We start from the raw sequence: 18389 nt of genomic DNA, 5'->3' as shown, positions 1-18389 counted from the left end.
TCTAAAGCAGCTGTTCTCCAGTCTAACTCCTTGTCATTTCTGGTAGAGGAAAAAAAAACCAAACCAAACCAAACCAAACCAAACAAAACAAAACAAAAAACCAAAATAAAAAAAAAACTAAAACAAAACTGAGGACATGTAAATCTATTTTTTTTTGCCTCTTCTCCCTCTTTGAAATGTACAGTAAAATAGTATTGCTTCCTTACCAGGAGAGGGAGCCCGGATCCGCTCCCTGAGCTCTGGGACTGCTCGATCAAATCCTTCAGGGACTCTCCGGGGGGAATGTAGGTCTCATCCTGCTCCAGCCCGATGCTGTAGTGGGGCCTCGTCTCCTGGCGCTTGTATCTGACGTTTTACATGAAAACAAAATGAGTTTTGAATACAATGAACACATGTGCAATGAATAATGCACATGCCCTTCACATTTCCTTCATTTACAGACTAACAGATTTCTCTGCTTCCCTGAGGAATACACTGGACTCGCTGGCCAAAATTTTTTATTTTATTTTTAGCAACTGTTTACATCATCAAAATTCTAAGTATAACACTCACAAGGCCATGCAGTCTGGGGTAAATCTGCAAAGCAACCAAATGTGTTCCTTTCAGAAACTTAAATATGTCTAAAACACTGACCAAGTAAGTAACTTTATTTTATTGTCTGCAGTGCATTTCTAGGAGCCAGAGGAGGTAAGGTCATGGAATCTGGGAATATGTAAAAAACGTGTCAAATTATTAAAATGTAATTTATGTAGATTATGATAACACTCTAGACATATTTACTGACATTCCTGTATTGTCTTCTTTTTTTATGATCAGCTCTTCATCACATAAACAAATTTAGAAGTCTTAGACATCCTTCCCTTACAAAAATTTTCCTATAAAATTTGTCCTTTGGCCTTCTCAGTAAAGAATAATCTGTGCTTCTACCTGAATGGCTTTTAAGGATGTTGAGTGAAAGATTCTGTATGAAATCCATCACACAGGTACATTAATAAAATACACTTTTTTTTCTCATGATAAAATTACAGTTTCTCATTTCTTTTCTTTAAGGTCCTCTTCTGTTTTTCGTTTTGTTTTTTTTTTTAATTTCCATAATCTATAAAAAGATAAATTTTGGAAGGCAATAAACAAGCTGCCAAAATATTCCTTATTTACCTGAAGTAGCAGAATATGATGATAAGCACCAGAAGGATGCTGCAAACAGTCACTGAGATCAGCAGGGCCTTGTGGTGAATGTTTCCTTCAGCAAAGTCTGGGGTTAAAAAATGAGAAAGGTGGAAAATTTAGAAAGGGAGATGGTATGAAGTCAATGTGAGAAATGCATTGAGCACATGATCATTTCCACTCTTTCCTTGTAATTCCTGCACAGGATACCCCTGGATTCCCCAGGCATTTTGTGGGCTTCCTCTTTGACCCTCACTGACCAGGACAGAACTGACACTTCCAGTGTCAAAAAAACCTATTTGTTTTCTCAGTCCTCACTCAGGCAAAACATTGCCTTGATTTGCAATTCCCTGTTTGTCTCTGAATGGAAAATCAATCAAGACCTGTAGCTCTGGGTCTTAACCTGAGTGATTAGCCAGGAAATGCAAAAACCACTGCCTTTTTTAAGCACTCAGATTAAGCAGCATCCTAATGAGTAACTAGAAAAACCAAACCAAACCAAACCACCCACCAAACTGCATTTATTCTACAAGGCAAGACACAACAGACCATTCAACCTCCAACAAGGCAGGCCATGAGAGGCCTTGAAAGCATAGTATTTCCATCATTACAGAACAATTTGTCTCTTAGATCTCGTTTTAAACATTTGAGCAAGAATTTTCTTCTCCATCTGCTCTAAAGCAGCCCTGTGTGCCAGCAAGTCCTTCCTATGCTGGTGGGCAAAACTATCCTTCCAGTGGCTTTTCTGCAAAACACTTTGAAAAGAAAATGTGTTAAGTGACTTGTAGAAAATGCTGTTGCATAAAAACTATTAAAATGTTTCAGTCAACCTTTGTATAGGAGATTGTATTCTCCTTTAAAGTATAACATTAATCTCCAAATTTGAATTCTCAGCTCAGGCAAGCGAGTCTGACCTTCATGCATGCGTCTCTGCTGAAAAACAAAGACATCCAGCTCTATTCTTTTTTAACCTCCCCTGCCACTCAAACTCTCAAAATTATAGTATTTCAGCCTGTACGTACACAACCCACATTTCCAATAGCAAATGGGATAATGCAAATGAGGGCCATGTTTTCTGAAGCTCTTCCAGCCTTGCTGTCTTGCATCCTTCACTCCAAAGCCTGACACATCAGAGAATGCAAGAAATCCATCCTTATTGACTGGTCCTGGAACGATGTTATTACGTTTCAGATTTACAAGGGTAATGAGACCAGGAGATTCCTAAGGGACTCTTAGTTTACTCTCAGACTCTTTTATTTTCAAGATCCAGTTACTCCTTCTTTCTTTTTTTCTTTTGCTCCCAAACAATTTCTTTCCTTCCCCTTTCCACTACAAACAGAGATTACCTACCAACACACCTCCTGATCACACTGGTCATGTTTTAACCTGCCATTGCCTGCTCTGGGAGCCCTGACAATGTAAACATTCAGGACATGGCTGATGCCTTTGAAAGGGGACACTGACACGATGTCTATCAGGAAAACCCTTGAGCCCATCCTTCTGCCTGCCACAGCAGATTTATTCCTGGCCTGCCACTCCAAGTGGGCTGTGGGTCGAAACCGAGAGCCCACCAGGGAACCCAGAGCTCTCGTGAAGGCAATGGCAGCTCAGCAGGGCTGAGGGCTCTGGTTTGTGCTGTGTGAGCAGCCTGTGTCAGCACCACTTCCCTCTAAAACGTGTGGGTTGTAACAGTTTCAGATGTCACAGCCCATCAGATGAATAAGCAGAGCACAGAGACCATAAAGCCGCATTCCAAACGTGGGAGAAACCCGGATAACCACCCACAGCAAGAGTTCTCCCACTTCACAGAGTATGACAGGATGGAAGCTGAGCTTCTGTGCTTAGCAGTAATGCAAGCTGATGTCAGCTTTAACAGAGGGAAAAATTAAGATTTTAGACTTGTGCCTGCTAGATGTTAGGCCATGGAAATCTGTGCATTTTTGCAGACACGTATTGCCCGTGAAGTTGTTCACGCTGTCTGGGCCTGTACGAGAATGTACATTTGGAGAGGAATGACAAACATGCTGCAATCTTGAATCAAATTCCCACAATTTTTAGGGTTTAAGTGATCCAAACCTTATGCTCAATGTTTCTAATGGGCTTCTGCCATTCAGAAAAGTAAGTAAATGCAGGTTACTTTTCCCAGAGGCCAGAAGGCATTTTGGAAGTGCTGTGCAGCTCTCAGATGAACCTCAGGCTCCAACACTGCAAAATTCTTTGGGTACCCAAATGCAATTATGTGAACCAAGTGTCAGGAAAGCATGAAAGACACAAAGGAACATGTCCTGATCTCCTTGCTGGGAGCAGGAAACAAGACTTTGACCAGATGCAGAGCTGACCCTCTTGTGGTGGGTGGTGTCTGCATGCCACCAGTGGCACAGCTTTAGCAGTGGTTCACTGTGCACAGCTTGCAACTGGCTCTCACAGGAGGGGACAGAAAATTCCATATGCCTTTCTATTTATTTGGCTATTTGAGAGGCAATACCGATGGCAAGTGAGCTGCTGTTCTACCTTTCAAACACTTCCTGCGTTTTTAAAGCATTTGGGCAGGATTTCATTTGCTGCCTAACTGGAGGACTTCATAAACCTGCTGGTGTGTGTGTGGACAACACAAGATTAAATGCAAGCCCCCATCCTCACACCAGCAATGTCTGTTTGTTCTGCTGCACTGAGCCAGGCTGGATCTCTTCTCCTGCTCCTCCAGCCCAGGCTGTTCCCCACAGGGCAGCAGGAGAAACCTCTCTTTCCCTGCACTATCTGATCAGGAGGAGGGATGGGGCAGCTCAGCTGTGAGTCTGCCTAGGGACTTGCTTGTGGGCTCTCTGGTGAACACGGTGGTGGGTCCTGGTCAGTGCCAGTTTATGTGATGGAGGTACTCTGTCCTTTAAGAAGTCCAGTGCTGTGTTTGTTACTGCTGTGTCACTTGGAACTGCAAGGGGCCAAGCAGCAGGGCTATGAGAATGAGCAGCAGCTTCCACGGAGGCAGCAGTGAGCGATTACCAGGAGCAGGTTGTGGGAAGTGCAAAACAAACACACGGCACGTTTGGGAAGCTTCTTCACATACCCTGGCTGGCTGATAAGAGTGCAGCCCAGCAAACAGCACATTAACAGCTCCATATTGTAGGAAAACAGTGGTGCAGGCTGGTGACAGCAGGGAGCTCGGTGAGACCAAGCTGCCTCTCTGTTTTTCTCCTGCAATTTCCCCCTCCTCCACCACTCATTTCACTCGCTGTCATCAGCGGGGCCATGCTGAGGAGCGCATTGAAAATGCCACCCAGAAGGTTCAGAAGTCAGCATATCAAAGGGAGAGGAGGTTCTCTTCCCACCCAGGTCCCTCCAGCTCAGAATGTTACAGCTATCCAAGTAAAAATGGCAGTGAAATCCGAGGCGTGGAGACTGTGTGCACACATCAAACCCCATCATTCCTCCAATCATTCCCTTGCCCATTCATCACTGGCTGTACAGGCAGGGAGCCAGACACGGTGGCACCACCACTTCTGCTTATATAGGCTCTAAATCAGTAAAGACATATTTCTCCTTTTGACTGGTCTCAGCCTGTGCTTTTGCTGGGATTTCCAGGAATATCTTTTATTGTTTAAAGCAGAGGTGTTATATCAGACCCAATTATGACTTTCATTTCCTTAATAAGACAGATGTATAGCTGGCACAAGGGTTTAATGGTTTCTCTGGGATACTTTATCCTGCTAGTTCTGTACCAAGATGAGCTCAAAACTTAGGCTTAGCTGTTGTTTCTTCCATCTTAGTTAAAAAGTCTTGCTTTGACCGGCGTTAATTTTTCTAGCTCTCACTTTCATGTATGTGGTCCTCCTTTCTTTCCAGGGGGGAGAGGAGAAGGATAGGGTGTGGCATAAATCTTGCCTTGCAGCACATGCCAGGCCTGGAAAAGCACTTAGAGAGCACAAGTCACTTGCCTTTGTAGCTGTTACCTTGGTGCATAGGTCAGTTTTGAGTTCAACAGCCTCTGACCTGCAGCTGCATGCTCTCCCTAGACTTTGCTTCCCATGAGGTATCACCTCAGATGTGAGTTCATCAGAAGCCAAATTTCTGTTTGTTTTTTAGATGCTGTGGAGCATGTGTATCTTTGATGGAACCCTGAAGGCCAGAAGGTTATTCCAAGAAGCTTGTTTTTAACTTCACCTCTCTTTCTCTGTACTTACAACTCTTGTTAAAATTGATATACAATTCTAACATTACTCAGACAATCACAGCCTAATCTAAATGCTTCCAATAGAAACAATGATCCCAGCCACAGTACTGGGCACTGGCAGTAACATGTATTTGTACACAGTATTTGTACCTATTTGCAGTGAGGGTTTGTGGTTCAAACAATGGCTTTTTATTCTGACATTTCATACTAGGATACATCAGCAACAAATTAAAACAGGCCTGGCACCACTGAGAATGACATATTAACCTAAGGCTTTAATAAAGGTGGTGACTTCAGCCCTGTTCAGCCACATTTATTCAAGCAGTTCCTGAAATGCATTTCTACAAAACACTGTCAGGATGCTGGTAGTGTGAGATCTTATTTAAAAAAATAAAAATCTTTTGAGTGTGTTGAGTGACCACATCACCTTTTGTCTGCCATATTAAAATAGTCAGCTTTGCAACACAGAACAGCTAGAACCCTGCTCCAGCTCGCTGAAATTTTTCTTTTAAAAAATATTCACTCTGCCACCATGGTTCTCAAGTGGTACTTTATTTACCCTATATAGACACAGGACAAGCCCAACATCAATCCAAACACCTTCTGCCACTACCAAAAGCTTGGTTCATTGCTTTCTTTGTAAGTAGCAGATAGCATTGCCAAGTAACTAAAATCTTAATGGATGGATGTCTAGCATTAGGCTCTGATTCAGTATTTTTGAGTAGTCCTAATGTAGAATAAACTCAGCCAGTAGCAAGAAGAAATCATGGCAGTGTTTTCCAAACTGATATTTAATGAAAGCCTAAGTAAGTGTCAACAAATATTGACTGCTTTTTGGAGCTCTTCTCTCAATCCAAAGAACTTTTTAAAATTAAATAAACCAACAAAGTAGTACATAACTCTTCTGCTGAAAGTCAGAATTTTATGAGGTTTCGCTGCCTTAATGCCTTGCTAGTAAACAGTGAAGTATTTACATACTACTCTCCAAAGGCCTGACTCTGCAGCCCATCTGTGCAGAATTTCACAGGCCTGAAGGGAACAGCTCACATGAGTGAAGGCTTTCTCTGAGCATGCATTCGTGCAAGTATCTGCTGTTGGTGAAATTAAGAGTGCATCTGTGCACCGATCTGGATCTTCAACGCAGAACACCACAATTATAAATTCTTCTGCAAGCCTGAACTGACTTGATGCTGACTACCACAATTCCTGCTGATGCCAAGAGTTTATTATGGATGAATTTACACTTACTTAGGAATACACTTGTATAAAATTTATAGAAGACAAAAATAGTTTTACCAGCTTTCTGAAAGTGATGTTTAAACAAAAAAAAGTGCTAAAACCTTGCCTCAGCATCTACTAAGTTAATACATGCCCATTTGCTCTCAAATAATTTTTTTTTAAAAACTTGTGCGAGTTCTTACTCTACATTTTTTTTTTCAGCTACATTGTTCACCTAATAAATACACTTTAGTGAGTCATTATTGTCTCAGTGCTGGATGATCAGGTCTTGCAAATAAGAAAAACTTACAGATTGTGTCAACTCAAACTGATCAATTTGTGTGTGGAGTTATGAATGAAAGCAATGTATATTACAGGGACTGGAGAGAGGATTCCATTTTATTATCAGGCTAAAGAAATACACAGCAAGAGTCATCCTCTGCCTTGACCAGCCTAGGTCCTTGAGATGATCTCTGACAGTTCAGCAGGTGCATGCTAGGACAGCATTGTGCAACTCTAATGCATCTCGTGTTCACTGCATGTGTGCAGCGGAAACTACAGCAAGCATCAGCACCACTCCACACACAACCTACAGGAGTGGAGAAATACTGTTTAATGCCATTTATCTCTCTAATCACATGCTTTGTGGATAGGGGTGCTTCATTCTGTGCTCTATTTTTTCGCTAAGGCACAAGGACCAACAGCAGGAAAAGATCAGCTCAGGACCGGATTTTGTTCCCTTACCTCGATTCTTCAGTGGTGGCAGTGTAGGGTGAAGGTGTCTGTTACAGTAATCTTGGCCTGTGCAACATTCAATAGATCTTCTTTGGTGTGGAATAGGAGTGTCCTGCAACAAGCAATTTAGATGGAAAGCAAGTCATTACCTGTGTTGTAAATATACACGGTCATTCTGGCACTTGAAAGATGTGCTTGCTAGCTGGACTGCAATCTACTTCAAATTCCTAGGATGTGTGGAGTAAGGATTTCTGCCAACCAGTGTATCCAGCAATATTTCATCCAGGTAATTAAGACATTAATTCACTCCAAAATTACTCCTGTCAGTGCCTTAATGCTGCAGAAGGGACTGACTTTCTCTAATGGTGCAAGTCAGAAGTGTGAAAGTCACATACATCCATCAGTTAGACCAAAAATTAGTTAATATGGGTATCCAAGACAGGTTAGCCAGGATAATACAGGAATTGCTGCATGGACTAATTTAGCTGCAGCTTCTGGTCTTGTGGGAAGCTGGATAAAATATCTCCCACTAGCTATAATGATGAAACCATTCCTGTACTCATCTAAAACCATTTAAGGTTAATGTGAGGCAAGGCAACCACCTTAGAACCACCTTGCTCCATTTTCCACACCCCTTCCATTCTTGCAGTGATACTTGTTTTCCATCAGGTGATCACTGTACTTGAAGGGATATCTGGCACCAAAAGTCCCAAACCAATGTGCAGCTGCATCTAAGACATAGATGTTGCTGCAGTTCATCAAATAATATCCTAACTAACTTTAGCTAGCATGGAGATTTGAGGAGTTCAGACTGCAATTCTCTAAATCCAAACTTCCTCTGAATGGGAACATTACTAGTAGCAGCAGTGACAAAACCAAAAACATGATGAGTTATTATTAGGAGGATCTATAGTATCATCTTTTGTGGGTACAAATGCACTCCCCTCAGTAATCAATGCAGATCAGCTATCTGCCAAAGGAACAGAAGTGTAAAAACAGGGGGATACAGCAATGTCTGTTGACTGCACTTTAATTGAAAACTATCAAAAATTCAAGTGACAGTGTGGCAGAAAATGCTTCCTCACCCGACACTGGAAGTCTGAGCCCTCTAATCCAAGACATCCCTTGGTGACCAAATGTCCACCGGACTCATCCTCTTCTATTATGGTGAAGCAGTAGCCATCAGTGCTGTGGATTAGAAAGAATGAATCAGGAAAAGGCACTGAAATGTGAAAAGTGGAAAATGTGCTGTTGAATATTGTCTTAAACTTTGCTCCTTGCCAGGCAAATCTGCCATTCAGAAATGGACACACCAGGGCTGCTGCGAAGCAGCTCCTGCACACACAAAGGAGGCTCTGCCTCAGGGCTGTGCACTTACCTTTGCATTATTTCACAGCCTAAACCCCACTAACAAGCACCCCAGCTCTCTGCCTGTGGTCATTAGTGTGTTAGACTTTGGAAACCTGTACAGTGCAAGCTTCAGTGCTGCACAGCCTCTGCCCTGAGTGCAGGAACAAGGCACTGACGCTTGCACCATGGTACAGACCTGAAGAAGCAAACACTTCTGAGATGATAAACATAAAATCATACCAAGAGTGATTTGTGATTCCTGTTTTAACCATATTATGAACTGCAACACTCCTGTGTATGAGTCCTTGAGTTATCATCAACACCCTTCACAGATGTTTACTTGGGTTATAAGCCTGAAGTGATCCATAATGCTTCCGTTTACAGGAACGTGCACCAGGGAGGGCAAGTACACTAACAGATGGCTCAATGGGGCTGGTGATAAATGTCCTTCCTTGATGAAGGTCAAATGCCTGAATGCTATGGAAAGAGGGAGTGGAGGGCATGGAAAGGGTGGCTGCATTTTATTGAGACTGCTGTACCTTAAGTTCTCAGCACTCTGATGGGGATACGTAACGCGTAAGAAACAAAAACTGATGGACTTGCAGGAAGAAGATCCAAAAATAAAGAAAAAACTCTTTAATATAAGACATTTAAGTCACAGAAAAATAAAATATTCTGTTATTTGCTCAGGAAAATAGCACTGGCTATTATGTGCAATGAGTATTTTTCAGAAGAGAAGAAACAAACTCAGTTAAAACAAGGAAATAAAAAGAAAAAAAGATTAGAAAACTTAAATACAGCAAAATTCCAGATGATTTGCTCCTTACTTGAATGAAACAAGAGTCTAAAGAGCACCAGCAGCAAAGGCAATGAAGATGTAGGAAACAAGAGCCACAGTTACACATTTAAGAGACAAACACAATTTGTAAGTATTAGCTACACAACCAAGAGATGCTGCAGAGGATCACGTCAAACATTTTCTGTGGCATATTTTGATATTAGTGGGGCAGGGTCTAGCCATGGTAAGCTTATTACTTCAAATAATAATATATCATTACTTCTGGATCTGAAAAGTAACCAATTGCACATTACAAATTACTTTCTCAGGGAAGCCAGCAATGACTTCTACCCTTCTTTACATTGTACATAGGAGTGAGGCAAAGGAGACAGCAACCCTTCTGGGCAACAGCCACCTTGATGTCATTGCTTGAGCTGAAAAGATAGGAACAATAGGATTGCCAAGAGAGACTGTAAGGAATCCATTAGAGAGGAATATTATATTAGATTAGATTTTATTTGTTTGCATGGAGCCTTTGATTCAAAATAATGAGTAAGTTTAACCCAGGGGACAGAGCAACAAAACAATAAATTGCTATCAAGTGAAACACAAAAATGGACTCTACAGCTAACAGCAAAAAACTCAAAACTCTTGGTTCATCAAAGAAAAGCAGGGGAAGGAAAAGTCAAATTGTTTGCAAAAGGGAGAAAAAGAAACAGAAAGTCAGCCATTTCAATTCTATTTTTCTGACTTGTCCTAAGGGACTCTGATTCTTCGCTCACTTATGAAAATTGAAGTCAAGCTCCTCATGCACTTTAGTCCCTCTAAAAATGTTACTCCAAATTTAAAAAGAAAAACTTAGATTGAGTAGAGCAAAGCAAAGAAGTTTTAAAGCTCCAACAATAAGTCTAAACCATGCTCTTTACAGATGTTAGGGTAATGAAGGAGAAGTGAGAGAAAAAAATAACATCGAAGAGGAGAAAAACACTGCTACTGCTTGTTTCTACCTGTAAGAAAAAAAAAAACAAACCAAAAAATACTAACAACAAAAAGTTTTCATGCAATGTAAGAACTCATTATCTTTTTGAGAATTTCTGAGGTGCTTGGGTGAGAGGGAGAAGGGACCCTTCTGAAAAGAAAAAAGGATCTCCTACCTGCTTCCCCCCTCACCCCAACCTGTTCTCCTGGTTCACAGGATGTCAAATGGACCACACACTGCAAGAAAAAGGGCAGGGCACACCTCTGCTGTTTTATTGATTTCCCCACCTCACACCTGACTGGGTAGAAATGAAACTTACTAATATAGCCAGTAAGAAACAAGTCAGAGATGTGTGCATAGTCTCAAATTTTATACTTATTTTGGTGACTACAGAGAAAGAAGCATCTGTACATCACTGACACTTGCAAAGCAGTATGAAAAACCTATTCTCCACTTCCTAGAAAAAAAAAAAATCCCATAGTGTAGAACTGCTATTTTCTTAAAATCTGCAATGTGAATTCTAATTTTGTGTAATTTGAATATGAAAATGCTGTGTAAAGAAGGAATTCAGTGTGTGTGGATACAACTGGATACATCTGGGTACACATCCACCAACCTCCTCCACTGAAACACCATTATTAGAGTATGGTGCAGGGGAGTGATTCAATTCACTTTGGAGGTGATCACTAATAAGCACAGATTTGCCGTGTCACATATTTGCCAAGAGGGAATTCTTACAGCCAAGTCAAATGCCAGGAGAATAAAGGGAGTTAATAGTGAAACATGGACAGACAGTGATATAGAAGTTGCTGCTACAATTACAGATTACCACAAAGAAAGCAGGGATCTTAACTCAGACCTTTCCTAAATGTCACAAGAGAGGAACCAAGGCCAACAGCTTTGCATCTGCTCACACAGATGTCCCCATTGGCCAGCAGCCATCTCTCACAGAAGATGTGATTCCTCAGCTTCCAAAACCTGCCTGCTGGAGATTTCCCACCCTGTTCTATGAGTGTGTGACACAGCCAGGGATGGCAATACATAACTCTGAAAAGCAACATCTTTCCTTCATTCAATGCCTATCACAAAGAGACAGGTAACTTTCATAATTTGATGAAAAGATCCCTTATCTTTAATTTGATTTCAAATGATTCCATACAAGTATTATTACTTTTTTCCACTCATCCTCTTTATATATATATATGTTGTGGTTTGGGCGTAACTTCCCACCAGCCACACTGCTCCATATATATATATCCTCATTTGATACCAGAAAGAGCAAAAGCATTTTTTCACTTTCATCCAAACCAACATGACAAGTCTCTGCACTCTTTCTAAAGTGATTAAAAAAATTCCTGTATAAAGTAGGAAATTTCAAAATAAACATAAACATTAAAAAATTGGAAGACTAATATTAAGATCTCACCACAGCTCCTTTATCAGAAAACGTTCAACTTTTCCAAACAAATTAAAGTTGATTGAAACAAAGGTTGTCTGAACTCGGTGCTTTGGCCACTGTCAGTCTTTTTTTTTTTCCACATACCAAATTACAATGAAAATTCAAGCATATCATCTGGAGAACAGGACAATGAAAATAACATCACTCAAGTGAGTTATCACCTTTGGTAACACTGAAAAACCAACTTAATTATTTTACTGCTTTAGATAACCAAAGACACAGTCAGGCAGAAATACAATCTAGTAGGCAACACATAGGAAGTTAAACTTTATCAGCCCCATCTTTAAAACTGTCAGCATTTATTTGTGCATGAAAACAGAGTGTGACAAGGCACCTAATTAGCCTCTGCCTTTACTGCAATCCCATTACAGTCAAAGCCAATTAATCGTAACATCGTGCTTTAAAATATGCAATTAATTATGATCAGACACAACTGTCCGTGCATTCACTCTGAACACAGAAAACTTGAAATGGAACAGCAAAACAAGGTCCTGGTTATATTCAAAGCAGCTTTGACCTTCTTTACTGAAAGCCTTTTATGAATTGCACAGATGTTCAGAAAGAAGAATAAAGTTTTAGCATGCAGCAGTTTAACACACCCTCTGCAAGCAGAGGATTGTGAGCCTTCTCCAAAGGTTTCATCTGTCAGGGCCTTGAGTGCACTAATATTTTTCAACTGCCCACACTGGCCCCCTCATGACTCCTCTTTCCCCCTACCCAGAACCCCTGGGCAGAGGTACAGGAGTGCCTGTCTCCACCATGGGAAGGGCTGGGCTATTGAAGGAGCTATTTCTGCCCATTGTGCTCACATATCCATGGGGAAATGGGGTCCTGGTGAGTGAGGATATCAGCCTCAGCTCCTGCCTTGGTCCCCTTTTGCTACACTTTGGCATTAACCCTCCCTCAATGAGCTCATCCTGCAATGGGTCTTTCAAAACTTCACTGTGCTCAGGGACTGCCCCATTTTTTAATGCAAATTTTAACTAGAGCTATGGCTTTTCTGCTTAGAGAGAAAAGCATTCTGCCTTTAAAGCTGCAGTGTTATCCTTAGCTCTCCAAAGTACTGTTGGACTTAAACTGCAGAACTATAAAGAAAAGGAAATTCTGTATAGGAACACAGCAGGCTATTGGGAGGATTTGATATAGATGTGGTTAAAGAATATTGCCTTTTAAATTTCTACAAATACAATTATGGAGAAGATTTTAAATGGCCACCAGATGTCCTCATTTTTATATAAACATTCAGACCCCTGGTACTATGGGCTGCATATACACTTAAAAGCTACCTGTGGTAGCAGATAGAAATCTTCATGTGAGATGAGAGACTGTTTTTTAGGAGAAAATTTTAATGGTGATTGCAATAAGAATAGCCATTCTATTCTGAGAGTTTTAATTTAAACACAGCTGGAAATGCTTTTGCATTGAACTTTCAGAGGTTCTTGCTACTGGGCTCATAAAATGCTTCACTGCTTTAGTAAGAACCCTGGTAAGGACAGTGGCTGATGCTCTCCAGAGCCCAAACCCTGGCTGTGGATGTACTCAGTGAATTTCCAGGATGTCAGAACTTTGCCAGGCCCTTGGGTGCCTCAGAACACACTGGCTCATTCCTGTTGGGCTGGCAGGTCCAAACTCTGAAGGTCCAAGCACAGCCCAAAGCTTAACAGATTGATAGAGCTGACAAGAGGTTTGATTTTTAAATTTTTCTTTAAAAATATAAAATGCTTTTAGTGGCTATATCTGTGGCAAGCAGATAATTATTGCAATAACTTTTAATCTGAAGCATTAAATTTATTCTTCAGACAAACACTGCAATTGATACTTCTTGAACTTCCAAATGGGGAAATTTCCTTTATAGTGATGCTCAGTAATTCCCCCAGTGCTTTAAAATTGTGCCAACAGTCATTCACACAGGATAAAATACAGAAGTTACTGCCTGACTAGTAGGATGATTCCAAAACTCAGGGGAAATTTATAATCCCTGCTAACCTGGTTGGTTGTGCTCAAATCTTTTGAAATTTTGTCTCTATCCAGCCAAAAAGCATATACCTAATAACCAGCTAACCAGACACCTAATAACCCCTCTTTCCCAAGAGAAGGCTCAGGATCTTCTTTTCTCTACAATCCACAATTACAGCTATGTAGTAGAGAATTTTAAAAAGGAATTACTACATTAACAGTTAAATAGATGCAGGGAAAACAAGGGGTGTTGAGTCCTTCACACCTCACTGCAGCTCTCACACCAAGGCACTGGGAGCCCTAGCAATGATCACTATCATGAACATGATTGCTGCTGACGAGTCATGAAGGCAGTGCATTTAAATTAATTTAATTTGTTTTGTATTACTCCAAACTCCTCAGCAATGTTTCACTTATGCTGTTGCTTACTGGGCAAGTGGCAAGGTGGGTACTGCTTAGATGACAGCACAGGGCACAAGAGAGGAGTTGATATAAAGCAAGTCTCCTGACTGTCCCAGGAAACTCCTGACTGGACAGAAAAGTGATAAATATTTGATGGATAAATTCCAGCTTCAATTATTATTTTGATGTCCAAATTGGAAAAAATCATTCTGGCAATAAAGCAGAACATTCAAGTCTGAAGTCTTCAAGGATGATGAAGACAAAAGGGATTACAATTTTGTGTTTTATTACCAGTTAACTGCCTATCCTTGGGCATTAACACCTAAAAAAAAGTTTGACATTTGACACCATAAAGGAGACTGAAGAGAGTTTCTTTCAAGTTCTGCAGTGAGGGAAAATGCACAAATCCATTCTAACAGGACATTCACTCATAGTTCCATAAAAAATACTTAATGCCAATGATGCCTACAAAGCAACGTGCAAAAGCAGGCTTACCCAGCTGGGGGATAAACCTTGTTCAGTCAGTTCCTTAACATTGATCCCTCTGTGCTTCCTAATTCAAGGATTTAAAAGTCATCTGCAAATTCCCTGTTGCTGCATGTGTGAGACAGCACATAGGAAAGCTGTGGCTCTTGCTGGGCAGGAACAGGAAACAGCTGATCGACGCTGCAGGGGATCAGCAAATTGGTATCAGAGTGGGGTTTTACAGCTTTTTAAACTGACTGTCATGTAAGAGCAGTTAGGTCTAACTCCTGGGTGGAACATGGGCTTGTAGGAAGAGGTTAGAAATGGGGAATGGTATTTACAGCTGTCACCAAAACTTTGATATGTTTTAGTAGGAAGCTGCAGGCTGAGAAGAATAAAGTCAAGCTGCAAACCCACACTCTAAAATCCAACAAAGCAATCAGTACCTTCAGGAACCTTAGGCTTTCCCCATTTATCTTTTAAATACACTGCCTTGAAGAGCTGACACAACATAGACAATTTCACCTCAAAGAGCACTGCATCTCCAGCTGGGCTCACATCTGTGCCCTGCTTCTATGCCTCTCTGACTCCCACAGCTCCACCAGGCTGAGTTGGTATCTCCAGTATCACACCTGCTTCTAGCCAAGCAGAGAAGTTTAAATCCCTCATATGGAACATGAAGAGCTCAGCCCAGCTTTGCTGCAGCTAAAGCAAACTGTACCTGTACCTCAAGCCAAGACAGAGCTTCATTCAACCCTCACTCAACAGCAATTTTATGTGTCCAGCAAGAGCTGCTTTTGAGTAGGGGAACAGCAGCTTGGTCCCCCCACAGGTACCCTCAGTCACCTCTGCTTGCTTTAGCCAGTGCCAGGGCAACACAGACCAGTGCTGAGCCTTCAAGGACATTGTGCATATCTGGACCTGCCTCTCCCCCAGGGAGCCAAAAGGTCCTGAGGAAGCAGAATCCAACCCAGATGAGAAATCTGTACTGTTCTAAGCCCAAAATTAAACAGAAGGCTACAGCTCAGAGACAAAAATACTCAACATGTCACCTAAAGATGGTTCTCCTTTTAGCATAGAAACAAAAAAAAAAAAAAAAAACAACAAAATAAACCAAACTCAAAGCCTTAAGGACTTACAGATACAGCTGCTGTAGACACAAACAAAGACCAGGGTACTTATAAATAGTATTCTATTGAGAGTGATTATAAATTTATAAGCATTTATTGACATTTCAATATATCTCCATTAGGTCTCCTCTCATTAACTGCACGCTCCTTTGAAAACAAAGTTCAGTCTTCAGAATATTCCATATGCAATTCATTAAAACAAGTATTGTCTAAAATGATAAATATGTGTATGCCCTAACAAAACAAGGCAAAACAAAACAAAAACCAACAACCATGCAGCTGATCTCTAGGTAAAAATTACTTCTGATTTTCAGACAGACAGTGAAAACCAACTCATTTACATATTGCTGCTTAAACAAAAACTGCAACACCCAATTTGGGATTACTGAGCTGCCATGAGTTTGTTTTGCCATGTATCATCAGCAGACATCTATGCCACAAACCTGCAGGTATTGTTGACCGAGTCCTCAGGGCAGTGGTGGTGGCACTGGCAGGACAGCTTCTTCTGGGGAGGAGCAGGGGCCGTGCTCTCACCATCTTTTCTGGTCTCCATGCTCAGCTTGCCAGAACTGCGCAAGGCCATCTTGTCTAGAAAATAGGCTGTAAGAGAGGAAGAAAAAGAAACAGTTCTAGGCTGTATTGCAAGACCTGAAACGAAGGCTTTAAACTACTTCTACCTATGAAAACTTAAGAAAGTTATTTGAGATGAGGGTTCACTACAGAGTGTTTCTCTGTAGTTTGACATGGTGACCATGGTTGAGGCTTATTGGAGCTCGGGGGTATTAGATCAAAGGTACTGATGTTAGAGCTCTGCCACTGCCAAGAGATATATTGTGCTTTTATTATTATATATTGCACAGTACAGCTTTTCTTCTGTTGCATTACACAGGTCAAATCCTTGCTTACACCTTTGAGTTTTCTTTATCTCTACAGAGTTCAGCACAGATGTATATTCACTGAACCCCATAAAAATCAGTGGGATTTATGGTACTCCAGGCAGAACAGAACATGAGTATACAATTTAACAAACTCTTGACAGAAAGTGATGTTCTTTCAAATTCAACAACACGTTCTGTCACTGAATTGCAAAAGCCCTGCTTGGAAAACAAGGGAAAGAGCTCACTTCTGTAAAAGAAAAGTCTATAAACAAAGTAAAAGAGAAGAATGTGGTTTTGGATTAACAATGCTGAAATATATGGAGGTGATTATTTCTAAAAATATCAGAGTACTGAATCTCCATGGAGCTGGTGGAGTACAGCTGGAGATGCTGGTGATAGGCTAGGAGATGTTTAAACACCTTCCTTCGCCCAGCTCTACTCATAAATATCAACTTTCAGTCCTTGTGAAAATTTTAAGCCTCAAAGACAAAAATGAGATTAGCATGAAAAGCTTCAACTGGCAGTTCCTCAGTCTCCTTTTGGTTGCCTGGAAGAAATCTTACCAAAAGGTCACTGACAAGCAGCAGTCTCCAACAGAGTAGCTGAAGAGCTAGCTTGAAGTGCTTGATTTAATGTTAAGTCTTTATAAACAACTGGTATTACAATTATTTTGATTGCTCTTTACTCTAAAATTTTTCCAAATCTCCATCATTAGGACTGATTTATTGTGGAGCTGATAAAAAAAATATATCTTTTTTACCTCCCTACAGAGAGATAGGGTGGGCAAACAGGCAGAGGGGATGGGGACAAGCAGCTACACTTCAGGGCTTGGATTGCAATCAACAACTGAGGTGATGACAGTGAGGCTGAAGGACTCTGAAGCAGGGTAAGGCTGGAGGAAGCATGGGGCTGTTCTACCAGTCCTTGACCTTAGGAGGACTGAAAAAACCCAGTCTGGGCTCCTGGGATCATGAGACCAGCCAGGGCACACCATGCCTCCAGCGGCATATCCCTCCTCTCCTGTGCCAGCTCTGGTAGCACAGGACAGGCACTGGGAGCAACAACTGGCAGACAGGCTTTTGTTTTCTGCAGTGTAACTTGAGACAATGCAGCTTATCCCCAGTAAAGTCAGGAAAAAGCTGCAACCTGTTAGCTCTGGGAGAAGTGGGGCTTTGCACAGAAGAACACTGCATTTAGAAAGTGCTAGCCTTTTTGACACCATAGCCCTTCCACTCCTTGCACATTCCTTGCACAAGAGGTATATCAATAATATTAGGGTGGTACACATGAAAAAGAATCATTCACCATGCCAGACTAATGCTCCTATGAAACACAAAACTCATACAGCTTGGCCTTTGCTCAGTACCTCTGTATGCCACTGAAACCAACTGGCTTCTTCATTAGCTCACCTCTTTCTAAAGTCAAACCAGACAACCAGTTACAAAAAATATACAAACCATGGGCTCATAACCCTTGTGCCCAGCATTAAGACATAAACTAGATTCATGACACAACTGGCTGTCAGTCCCATAGTGTTTTCACTAACATTTGGCAAAATCAGAGCTAAATGCATGAGTTCACTCAAGATGCACTGTGTGTATGTGTTGTTGTGTACTCACAGCTGCACCTTAAGGTGAAGTAGATGCTTAAATTAAGGGGAAAACAATGCACTGTTTGTTTCTCCTAAGATGATTAGGCAGCCTGTGC

The 18389-nt window shown here is 41.2% G+C and overlaps 1 protein-coding gene across 2 annotated transcripts in view; it reads right to left on the bottom strand.

The window, feature by feature from the left end:
• Positions 1-18389, bottom strand: part of BMPR1B (bone morphogenetic protein receptor type 1B) — a 233986-nt gene that overhangs the window by 13877 nt on the left and 201720 nt on the right. For both annotated transcript variants that reach the window (XM_071431661.1, XM_071431662.1), the window contains 5 exons: positions 16248-16404; positions 8371-8473; positions 7295-7397; positions 1156-1252; positions 207-345 (listed from right to left, as the gene is read on the bottom strand). In XM_071431661.1, the coding sequence (XP_071287762.1) occupies positions 207-345; positions 1156-1252; positions 7295-7397; positions 8371-8473; positions 16248-16387 (582 nt within the window). In that variant the 5' untranslated portion in view covers positions 16388-16404. The remainder of the gene's footprint in view (positions 1-206; positions 346-1155; positions 1253-7294; positions 7398-8370; positions 8474-16247; positions 16405-18389) is intronic.

The sequence above is a fragment of the Agelaius tricolor genome, unplaced genomic scaffold, assembly GCF_023055355.1.
Source record: "Agelaius tricolor isolate 1412-34295 unplaced genomic scaffold, bAgeTri1.0.p SCAF_8, whole genome shotgun sequence".
In the NCBI taxonomy this organism is placed as follows: domain Eukaryota; kingdom Metazoa; phylum Chordata; class Aves; order Passeriformes; family Icteridae; genus Agelaius; species Agelaius tricolor.
This window is presented reverse-complemented; position numbering and strand designations above follow the sequence as displayed.